The sequence below is a fragment of the Salvelinus sp. IW2-2015 genome, linkage group LG33, assembly GCF_002910315.2.
Source record: "Salvelinus sp. IW2-2015 linkage group LG33, ASM291031v2, whole genome shotgun sequence".
In the NCBI taxonomy this organism is placed as follows: Eukaryota; Metazoa; Chordata; class Actinopteri; order Salmoniformes; family Salmonidae; genus Salvelinus; species Salvelinus sp. IW2-2015.
In genome coordinates this window covers 34781664-34793824 of record NC_036872.1, presented here as the reverse complement: position 1 = coordinate 34793824, position 12161 = coordinate 34781664, and the positions used below count along the sequence as shown (strand labels likewise).

Below are 12161 nucleotides of genomic sequence, written 5' to 3'. Positions count from 1 at the left end.
TTTTAACAGTGATTACCTATCACCATCTATATTAATGAGCCTATCACATCTATAGCAGTGATTACCTATCACCATCTATATTAATGATTACCTATCACATCTATAGCAGTGATTACCTATCACCATCTATATCAATGTAATACCTAACATCATCTCTATCAATGTATGGTGATAGGTATTGATTAACTTCACCATATATATCAGTGATTACCTATCACCATCAATAGTAATGATTACCTATCACCTCTTTATCAATGGAATACCTATCACCATCAATAGTAATGATTACCTATCACCCTCTTTATCAATGTAATACCTATCACCATCTAATATTAATGATTACCGATGGTGATAGGTAATCACTGATATATATGGTGAGGATCATCACTAATAAATATGGTGATAGGTAATCACTGTTAAACATGGTGATAGGTAATCATCCATAGTCCTCTTCCTTATCTTGTTCACCAGACATGTCTTCACCCCCCCCACCCCTTGCAGGTACAACCCAGAGACCAACACCTGGAGTAACGACGTGGCCCCCCTGAGCAGCCCCCGCAGTGGGGTGGGTCTGGTGGAGATGGATGGATATCTATACGCCCTTGGAGGATACGACGGCATGGTCTGCACCAACACTGTTGAGAGGTAAGGCCATGTTCATCAGTGGTTGCACTGTGGTTGAGATAGATTAATCATGACAAAGGTCCATGTCTAAACACTCTTTAGATGTTTTCTGTGAATTACCTGAATACTGTACGTAGGTGACAGCAAGATAACCAAGTTTGACCTGTTGACCTTTGATAGGCTTTTTGACAGGTGGCAGGTAGCTTAGTAGTTAAAATGTTGGGCCAGTAACCGAAATGTCACCATTCAAATCCCCAAGTCGACAAGCTGAAAAATCTATCAATATGTCCTTGAGAAAGGTACTTAACCTTGATTGCTCCAGGGYCGCCGTTGATCATGGCAGACCCTTGCTGTGACCCCACTCTCCAAGGGTGTCTCAGGGGGTGTTGGGATATGCAAAAACACATTTCCAATTCACACTTGTACATGTGGCGGACTGAAGAAAGGGAGAATTGAACTATTTAGACATTGTTTCTGTATCTCTGTTTAACTAGTGATAATATGAAGGAAGATAAGGAAAATATATTTGATAAAATCTTAGTTTTGTTTGTATATTGTTCGTATTCCACCAGATATAATCCCAAAATGAATAGCTGGACGAAGCAGCCACCGATGCTGAGCCGGCGTTCTGGGGCAACGGCTGCTGTGATGGATGGTCAGCTATACGTGATTGGAGGCAGCGATGGTGACGCACCCATGAACACAGGTCTGAATAACACATTAAGCTAACAGATAGGTGTACCCGACTCAATGTACGACATCAGAGGTGGCACCTCAGGTCCTAGAGTGGTGTGGCAAAAAYAATATATATAATTCTGGGGCCTGTAGATTTTCCTGATCTGGTGATCTAACCAGGTATATCTTTGGACCTTATATGGTATGACGTGATTAATCTGTCGTAAAAAGGTTTAATATGGGCTATGATTAGACCAGAGTTTTTCTAATCAGGTTACATGGTTCGAAAAAACTCCTGGTCTTGGGGAGGATTACAACCCTGTCAAACTGCAGCAACCTTGTTCTTGTTCATATGAATTCTATTTTAAAGAAGGACTAGGTGGGTTTCCTACACACAGACAGAGACACAAAGAAAGCAACATGATGATTGGACAATGAAACTCACAGGGCTGAGCTTGCTTTATGCAGCTTTGCGTCGTGTAGTCCTGCCCTATGCAACTGTAGGCCTGTGAAGTAGAGCAGAGCATGCTGAGCGATCTCCAGCTCAGAGAAGAAGATCAGCTGGAGATAAGTCAAGTGAGAGAAAGTTACAGACATCCTTGTGTTTTTCCACCAGTTAGCTTTCATTGTGTTAGCCAATGCCAGTGTGTGTCCTTGTTGATAACACACACACACACACACATTGGTTGAAGCAAGTTGCCAGATCAATAAGTGCCTTAGACCATCCTTACTACATACTGTACACTGTGCGGTGCTGCTCCGAGACGTTGTAATTTCAGCGTTATTAAACCATCTCAACTGGAATCCTTCCTGTCTGTGCCCTTACCAGCACATGGGAGAGAACACATGAAGTAAAAGCAAACCTAAAGAATATACAGTCCACCAAGTCCTCACTTACAATGCAGCTGCTGTTGTTAGTAGCCTACAGTTGACCAGACTGAAAAATGGTCTTGTTTCCATGCAATACAGCATATCAGATAGCTAGTGTTTAGCTGTATAGGCTGCTACATTTACTGGAGAGCTTTTGCTTCTGTCGGGTGTGATGCGCTATCAGGCTTGCTAAATAAATACAGGAGGAAAGTGGAGAGCGCGCCTTGTGTTTGGTGCATTGTGCCTGGAGCGAGCGACCTGCAATTTCCGTGATTGATTTTATTTTATTAGGATATCTTTTAATCCTCATTTGGACTAATCTTCCAAGAGTCCTTAAACACTAAAATACAATTTATAATACGATCACATTTTCACATATATCACACTGTTACAAACAAACATAATATACTGACATATTGACCAGATAAATACTCTAACAGTCTGAAATTATAGATTGATTCCTTCATCTACAATAGTCCCGCACAACCTTGCAACTTATTATATTATATTTAAATGGTTCTGAAGTATTGTTTGAATTTATATATTGAAAGGTTTGTGGTTTGCCCAGATAAATTGCCCAATTTCTTTATTAAATGTTATTTTGCCTATTTCTCTTTTCTGTCTGGATAACAGATAGATTGTGGACAACCTATTCCTGGTATTTACTGAATATCTGTCTCTTACCAACTGAATACTGTTGTGAATAGAGTTTGGCCGTTTTAATGGTGTACATTGTTAAATAAAATAAACATATTTTTTTCAATTATCTTGTTGATTGATGACCAACCAAGAGCATTGAGCATGACTACAACAGAAGAATCATATCTCCACCTTAAAACAATCCTTGCTGCTTTGTTCTGTGCGATCTGCAGCCTCCTAATTTAACTTGATGATGCATTTACCCAGACCACAGAACAGTAGTTCACCTGACTCCCAATTAATGGTTGGGTTGTTTGCTTAAGAATCTTTCCCGGTCAATATTTAGCTATYCTTCTGATCATGCATGCTTTTTTAATTATTTTTTTGCATAGATTTTTTATTTTATTTAACTAGGCAAGTCAGAACAAATTCTTATTTACAATGAGGGCCTACACCGGCCAAACCCAGACGACGTTGGAACAATTGTGCACCACCCTATGGAACTCCCAATCAAAGCCGGTTGTGATACAGCCTGGATACAAACCAGGGTGCCTGTAGTGACACCTCAGGCACTGAGATGCAGTGCCTTAGACCACTGCGTCACTCAGTTATTTGAGACGACCATGATAAGCAGTTGTCTAGCTGCACCCCTAGTAGTTTGGTTTCTGAATCTGATTGGTTAAGACACACAAAGAGCCTGCAGTGGCATTCTGATGTGGACTGAGAAATTCTGCATCATGAGGCAAATCAGCACTTTGTTCCTCTTTTTAACGCTTTGCATCAATATATTTTTTTTACAAATATCAAAAGTGATTTAAAAGTGCTGAAGCAAATGYTGCCTCTCCACACATTTTCCTGCTGCCCTGTACCACATTAGTACAGAATCTATGATTGATCTGTGTCTGTGCTGCAGATCTCTATGGACTTCTGATCTCTGGACATTTTAAAAGGAAGGCCCAGAATTTGTCCTGGTAAGGTCATGTGGTCAGAAAAAAGTGTAAACACTCTCTTTTAAACAATTCTTCAAAATGTTGCAGTTTCGGTCAAGCATAACAATGATGTGACCTTCTGTCTGGTACCAACACACACACACACACACACACACACACACACACACACACACACGCACATACTTGGCTTGGGAAACCATAGCTATACTCGGGAAGGTTATCATGTGCAGCCAGTTGTCAGTGCATATTTCAGTCTGTGAGAAGAGAAAGTCAGGAAAATTCTCATAACCTTTTCAGCGTTCGTAAACCCCAGACACTCTGGGTTTTGCTAGAAACAACACAGGAATCTAACATCATAGGTTACAGTAACCAGCAATAACCCAAAAACCTGTTTGTAATTCTATTTCAGTGAGATTATTATTTTAATTTTTTTAAGGGGTGGATCAGCTTTAATATTGCGGAAAAATTGTTGCTTCCGTCAATGTAATTGTCTGCATCATTTCCAATCCCTCATATATTATTTTGGTAAATATACACTGCTCAAAAAAATAAAGGGAACACTTAAACAACACAATGTAACTCCAAGTCAATCACACTTCTGTGAAATCAAACTGTCCACTTAGGAAGCAACACTGATTGACAATACATTTCACATGCTGTTGTGCAAATGGAATAGACAAAAGCTGGAAATTATAGGCAATCAGCAAGACACCTCCAAAAAAGGAGTGATTCTGCAGGTGGTGACCACAGACCACTTCTCAGTTCCTATGCTTCCTGGCTGATGTTTTGGTCACTTTTGAATGCTGGCGGTGCTCTCACTCTAGTGGTAGCATGAGACGGAGTCTACAACCCACACAAGTGGCTCAGATACAAATACAATTTGATTTGATTTTGACTTGTTTTAGAATATACCTTTATTATTCCCTGCAAACCCTAACACCCCTCCCCCAATTGGAGTAAACTAATAAACAATAACACTTCGGCTTCTACCCTCAGTATATACATATTATACACATTTTACAGACACAATCTATTTTACAATAGTTAGATTTTGTTTGTTTTTAGTCCTTACTCTATTTCTGATGTCCATCCTGTTTGATTTCTATTTGCAACTGTGCTATTTCACAACATTTCTGACCAATATACATTTTACAGACCCCGTAGGTTATACATTGGTTATCTTGTTGTTATTAGTCCCACCCTTCAGCTCCATTCAACCCCTCCCATCTATCTCTTAACACCATCCATTTTGAGTTTCTATTTGTCATATATTTTTCAACTGTGCTGTGATACTTCACAAAAGTACTGAACCTTTCTATTCTCATAGCTTCTACAGATTGTAAATTAAAGATAAACATTTTTGCTAAAATAATTATTATATTATTGATTGATTGACTATGACTTTTGTAATCACCCAGTATTGCTATCTGCAGCGTTAGTTCCAGGTAAATGATGCAATTCTTCAGCCATTCAGGACCTGTGACCAAAAATGAGCTACATATGGACAATACCAAATAAATTATCTAATGACTCTGCCTCCTCACAGCAAAATCTGCAGAGCTGGGAAGATTGTATCCCCCATATATATATATAACATTCTATTGTTTGCAAGAATTTTGTATAGTAATTTAAATAGAAAAATTATACGTTTTGAATCCAGTGTTGTTTTGCGTGTCAATTCATAAACCATCTGCCATGGAATAGGTACATTGAAAATCTCTTCCCAACTATTTTGCAATATATATGGCACAACTGTMAATTTTTTGGTCTTTAAAATAAATTGGTATATGTTTTTATTTATCACAATTTTCTTTAACCATTTATGGTCTTTAATGCAAGGCCGGCAGACAAGTTTCTCACTTTTTCCCCCTTCTACTTTCCATTTCCATTTTTGTGGTAATGCTGCAATTAGTTGGTTGCAATTTTGGGTAAAGCAGACATTTCCACATGTCTGTGTTAGCTGCATGTATGACATAACTCCACCAGTCCTATTTATGATATAATTTACAAGAAGTATACCTTTTTTAAACATTTTATCAAAATTATTATTATTTTTTAAATCAATTAGTACATTTGAGTTGAACCACAATATTTGTTGTATTATTTGTTCCTTCTTTTCAGGTGGATTAAACTGAAATTGCAATCAACTTTCTAAGGCTTGTTTTAAAATAAGGAGATTTTTGAGATTCTTTCATTTTCAAACAACCGAAAGTGAGCAGTTGTAATCTGGAAAAAAAGGGAAAAAGGCCATTCTTGAACATGGGGTGAGACATTCCTACCAATTTACTAGATAACCATTTCAGATTTAAGTATAACTTCTGTATGGTTGATGACTTTAGTGAGAAGTCTAATGCTTTAATATTTAATAAATTCTGCCCTCCAAATTCATATTCATTATATAAATAGGCCCTTTAATTTTGTCTGGCTTGCCATTCCAAATATAATGTAATATTTTTTGTTCATATAATTTAAAAAGCAGGTCACTAGGTGTAGGCAAAACCATAAGCAAATATGTAAACTGTGGTATGACTAAAGAGTTAATCAGGGTGATTTTTCCACAAATAGACAGGTATTTTCCTTTCCATGGTCCTTTCCATGGTCCTTTCCATGGTTCCATCTTATATATTTCTGCTAAATTTCTATAAAAATGTATTGGAGTGAGATCATGTCTTTCTTTCGGGATGTTTATACCGAGTATGTCCACATCCCCGTCAGACCATTTTATTGGTAAACTACACGGTAATGTAAAAGTTGCATTTTTTTGTGATCCAATATGTAATATTGCAATATGTAATATGTAACACTTATCATAATTTGGTTTTAATCCAGAGAGGTTAGCAAAAGTATCTAGATCCTCTATGAGGCTGTGGAGGGATTCTAATTGTGGTTTTAAAAGAAAACATGAATCATCAGCGTACAATGACACCTTTGATTTTAAGCCACGGATTTCTAATCCCTTAATATTGTTGTTGGATCTAATTTTAACAGCTAACATTTCGATGGCAATAATAAATAGATACGCCGATAGTGGACAACCTTGTTTTAATCCTCTTGACAGTTTAAAACTTTCTGAGATGTAGCCATTATTTACTATTTAACACGTAGGGTTACTACGCATAACTTTAACACATTTTATAAGAGATTCTCCTAAATTGAAATATTCTAGGCATTTATATATAAACTCCAGTCATACTTTTTCAAAATCCTTTTTAAAATCAGCTATGAAAACCAGGCCTGATGTACCCGATATTTCATAGTATTCAATTGTTTCTAGTACTTGTCTTATATTATCTCCAATGTATCGTCCATGTAAAAAACCTGTCTGATTAGGAGGAATAATATCTGACAATACCTTTTTAATTCCATGTGCCAAGCATTTAGCTAGTATTTTTGCATCACAACACTGAAGTGTAAGAGGCCTCCAATATTTTAAATGGACTGGATCTTTATATATACCACTTGGATCCAGTTTCAGTAAGAATGAAATCAGACCTTCTTGTTGCGTGTCCGATAATCTACAGTTTATATAGGAGTGGTTAAAACATGCTAATAATGGTCCTCTGAGTATATCAAAAATGTTTGGGTATACTTCCACTGATATGCCATCCAGCCCTGGAGTTTTCCCAGGCTTAAAGGCTTCACATGAGTTTGGTCTTCACATGAGTCTTTCTGTACAGATGTTAATTTTACATTATTAATTGGGAAAAAATCCATACAATTAGCTTCAGTTAGTGGAGATGGAGGAGACATATTCTTAAAGTACTTTACTTCTTCTTTCAAAATATAATTTGGTGAATCATTCGTGACTCCATCATTTGTAACAAGTTTCAATACATTTGTTTTGGTAGCATTTCTATGTTGAAGATTGAAAAAGAATTTGGTGCATTTTCCCCCATATTCCATCCAGTTCGCTTTATTTTTTTATAATATATTACACTGGATTTTTCCTGAATAAGTTCCTCCATTTCTTCTTGTTTTTCCTCTAACTAATTCTTTGCCTCTATAGTACAGTTTTTATTGTTGTCTATCTGTACTGTTAGTCCATCAATTTCCTTTGTTAATATGGACTCTTTTGATCTAAATTGCTTTTGTTTTATAGATGAGTACTGAATTGCATGGCCTCTAAAGGCACATTTAAAAGTGTCCCATACAATAAGGGGATCTGCTGTACCTATGTTATGTCGGAAAAAGTCAGTTATAAATTATTCTGTCCTAGTTATAAGCAAGTTATCATCAAGTAGGCATTGATAAATACTTCCAATATCGTCGCCCATGTGGAATTCTGTAAGAGTAAAATATATGCCAATTATATTTCAGTGAGATTTAGCTGACTACCCAGAATCAGATGTAGAAAATCACAATAATATAATTGTGTTGTTGTGACAATATCATTGGTGCCTTCTCTGTATTTCCACCCTGAATGACCTCATCCATGATCCTACCCTGTGTCTATTCTGTAGTCTGTTTCATGATCTGTCTGTTTCGTGGTCTATCCATCTCATGGACCTTCTGTTCTGTAGTCTGTCTGTTTCATGGTCTTTCTGTTCTGTATGTAACCGATGTGAAATGGCTAGCTAGGTAGCGGTGGTGCRCACTAACAGCCTTTCAGTCGGTGACGTCACTTGCTCTGAGACTTGAAGTAGTGGTTCCCCTTTGTGGAGCAATGGGTAACAATGCTTCGTGGGTGACTGTTGTTGATGTGTGCAGAGGGTCCCTGGTTCGTGCCCGGGTTGGGGCGAGGGGACGGACGTGAAGTTATACTGTTACATGTAGTCTGTCTGTTTCGTGGATCTTCTGTTCCAAAGTCTGTGTTTGTTTCGTGGACCTTCTGTTCCGTAGTCTGTGTCTGTTTTGTGATGTGAGTAAATGATGTAATTCTACAGTATGTTTATTTCACAGCCTGTCTGTGTATTTGGTTATCTGTATCTGTGTGTGACCTGAGTCTGTGTGTGACCTGTCTGTGTTCTGTGATCCCCAGTGGAGCGTTTCAATCCCTTGGATGGGATGTGGTATGCGTGCCCCCCCATGATGACCCCAAGAGAGAACGCGGGCTGCTGTGTGTACCTGGGACGTCTGTTCGTGGCCGGAGGAAGAGATGAACTTAACCTGGAGCTCAGCGCTGCAGAGAAGTTTGATCCAGACGCTCTGAGTTGGACCCCCGTCAAACGCATGAGATGCAAGAGAAACAAAGCAAGTGATTGGTCACGCACACCCTTTCTGGCCACCCTATTGGTCAGATCACTTCCCACATCAACATTAACTAAATCTCCAGAGACTGACATAATTGACTGATAGCACACAGCCTTTCGAAGAGCAAGTAATGCAACTCTAGTCAGATATGGTTACTGTTAATGTCGATGTCTGCATATAGGAAGATGTCCATTGTTTTTATGATATCATCTTGCGGAGTCAACCTTTCATATCAGCTATGTCACTGTCACTCCTCTCCTGTCCACCTCTTTCAGATGTCTCTGATGGTGTTCAACGGGTCGTTGTTGGCTGTGGGAGGATCTGATGGCATCACCAGTCTGAAAACAATAGAAGTCTACAACCATGAGTCAAATACATGGAGGTATGTGTTAGGTTCTTATTTTTCAGAGTAAATATTTAACCAAGTTGAATTCTTCCCAAAGGTTCTGTACAGCTGTAATTCAGACAACCCAACATTTCTCCSATCAAATGTCCATCTGTCTCCCCTATATCAACACGTTGCTCTCCTCCCGTCCACCCAAAACATTCCAAAGCTATCTGTCTTTCTACAGAAAACCATTAACTTCTGACATAAAACCCAGTCTCTTTCACTCCTCATATTCTATGCTTCTTCTCTATCATTTATTTAATATCYCAATGTTCAAAATGTCGAATCCAACAGTCCTTCCTCTTGAACAATAGCATCCTAATGTTCAATGTATATATACTTGGAAATTACTAATAAATGATAAACAATGATAATAAAACATACATTTAAAAAACGAACTAATGATTATAAAACATGAACTAACAAATGGAACAAACAATGAATAAACATTCACCGCGAGGTTCACAAATTCAGAGACTTATGGCCTCTGTACTATGATGACACCATTTTATTTCCATCTATCATCAAACAACAAAATGCCATTCCAGCTGAATCTGCGGTCTCGTTCTATGTCAGATGGAGCAGCTTTTAGTTTCTCCACTTCCCCCTTCTGGTTCCTAAGAGAGTAATAGCACAAGACTTGGAAAGCAACARAAAAACATAAAACATAACAGTATTAACAATGTGATAAGCTATGCATAATTATATATGCATGAAAACCAAAGTCTGAGACCATGACAATTCCCACTCTCTCTTCACCTGACTCTATGCCTCCCGGATACTTTCCTGCTGGGTTCCACAAAAATGAAAGCTCTAAAAAACTTCCTCATGCTTTCGCCCAGTCTTGCCCTTTAGGCCCCAGGTTCCGAGGGGTGTTCCCAAGTCATGTCATTTTCACTTTGTTCCCCATCTCCTCCATTTCACCTGATAGGCACATCACCTGACTGACTTCACCTTCCATGATAACCTCAAAAAAGCAGAGATCATAACAACAGTTACGTTTCATTTCTGTTTCAGGAAATTCAGACAAACATTGACTATATGACGAATTATTACATTAAAACTTCTTGTCAATATGGGGCGCGCTTTCCACTTTGGAAAAAATCGTGCCAAATTAAACTGCCTCGTACTCTATTCTAGATCGTACAATATGCATATTAATTATTACTATTGGATAGAAAACACTCTCAAGTTTCTAAAACTGTTTGAATTATATCTGTGAGTAAAACAGAACTCATTTTGCAGCAAACTTCCAGTAGGAAGTGAAAAATCTGAAAACGATGCTCTGTTCCAGGGCCTGCCTATTCAATTGCCTATATTTATGGATTTGCATGCACTGCATACGCCTTCCACTAGATGTCAACAGGCAGTGGAAGGTGGAATGGGGTGTCTAGCTTGATCTGAGGTCGAACAAGAGCTCTTGGAATGACGTGTCCAGAATTTCCTTTCTCTACCTAGGGCGGGAAGTGCCTCCATGTTGTCTTATGATAAGCGTTCGGTATACACGGCTAATATCTCCGGCTTTGTTTTTATTTGATACATATTAGAAAAAATTTCATAAGTAGGTTTTTCAACCGTTTCATCAGTTTATTCAAAGTTTAATGGACTTTTGGAGTTTTCCGTTCTCTGCGTCGAGAGAAATTGGGAACGTCATCAATATTGGCTAGCCTTGTGGAGCGAATTCGAAGGAAGAGACAATTCTAAAACCAAACAACGATTTATTCTGACAAAGGACTCCTTGTACAAGATTCTGATGGAAGCTCAGCAAAAGTAAGAACAATTTATGATGTTATTTCGTATTTCTGTGGAAAATTTATTTCTATATCTGCCGTTTTTGGCGGGCGCTGTCTCGCTATAACGTAAGCTGTTTGTTATCGTAAAGTTATTTTTTAAAATCTAACACGGCGGTTGCATTAAGAACCAGTGTATCTTTCATTTGCTATCCAACATGTATTTTTTTGTAAAGTTTATGATGAGTTCTTTGGTCAGATTAGGTGAGTGTCCAAAATATCTCCTGACATTCTGGGAATCGATGCTACATTTTCACAATGTATAACCACGGGATGAGCAGCTCTAAATATGCACATTTCGAACAAAACATAAGTGTATTGTATAACCTGATGTTATAAGACTGTCATCTGATGAAGTTGTCCAAGGTTAGTGATTAATTTATATTTTTGCTGGTTTTTGCGATCGCTACCGTTTGCTGCTAATAAATGCATTTGTGTGTTTGGCTATTGTGGTAAGCTAATATAATGCTATATTGTGTTTTCGCTGAAAACACTTAAAAATCGAAATATTGGCTGGATTCACAAGATGTTTATCTTTCATTTGCTGTACACCATGTATTTTTCATAAATGTTTTATGATGAGTATTTAGGATTTTCACGTTGCTCTCTGTAATTATTCTGGCTGCTTTGGTGATATTTTTGATGGTAGCTGCAATGTAAAACTATGATTTATACCTCAAATATGCACATTTTCGAACAAAACATACATTTATTGTATAACATGTTATAAGACTGTCATCTGATGAAGTTGTTTCTTGGTTAGTGACTAATTATATCTCTATTTGGTCGGTTTTGTGATAGCTACCTATGCGGTAGAAAAATGGTGAAAATATGCGGTTGAGTCTTTTGCTATTGTGGTTAGCTAATAGAAATACATATTGTGTTTTCGCTGTAAAACATTAAAAATCGGAAATGATGGCTGGATTCACAAGATGTTATCTTTCATTTGCTGTATTGGACTTGTGATTTCATGAAAATTATATCATATGATCCCTGTCGCGTTAGGCTAGGCTATGCTAGTCAGCTTTTTTGATA

General features: G+C 37.8%; 1 protein-coding gene across 1 annotated transcript in view; it reads left to right on the top strand.

Moving 5' to 3' along the window:
- LOC111958271 (kelch-like protein 20) overlaps positions 1-12161 on the top strand; it is a 25243-nt gene that overhangs the window by 5797 nt on the left and 7285 nt on the right. The window contains exons 2-5 of the mRNA XM_023979509.2: positions 502-645; positions 1197-1330; positions 8737-8948; positions 9224-9330. Of these exons, the coding sequence (XP_023835277.1) occupies positions 502-645; positions 1197-1330; positions 8737-8948; positions 9224-9330 (597 nt within the window). The remainder of the gene's footprint in view (positions 1-501; positions 646-1196; positions 1331-8736; positions 8949-9223; positions 9331-12161) is intronic.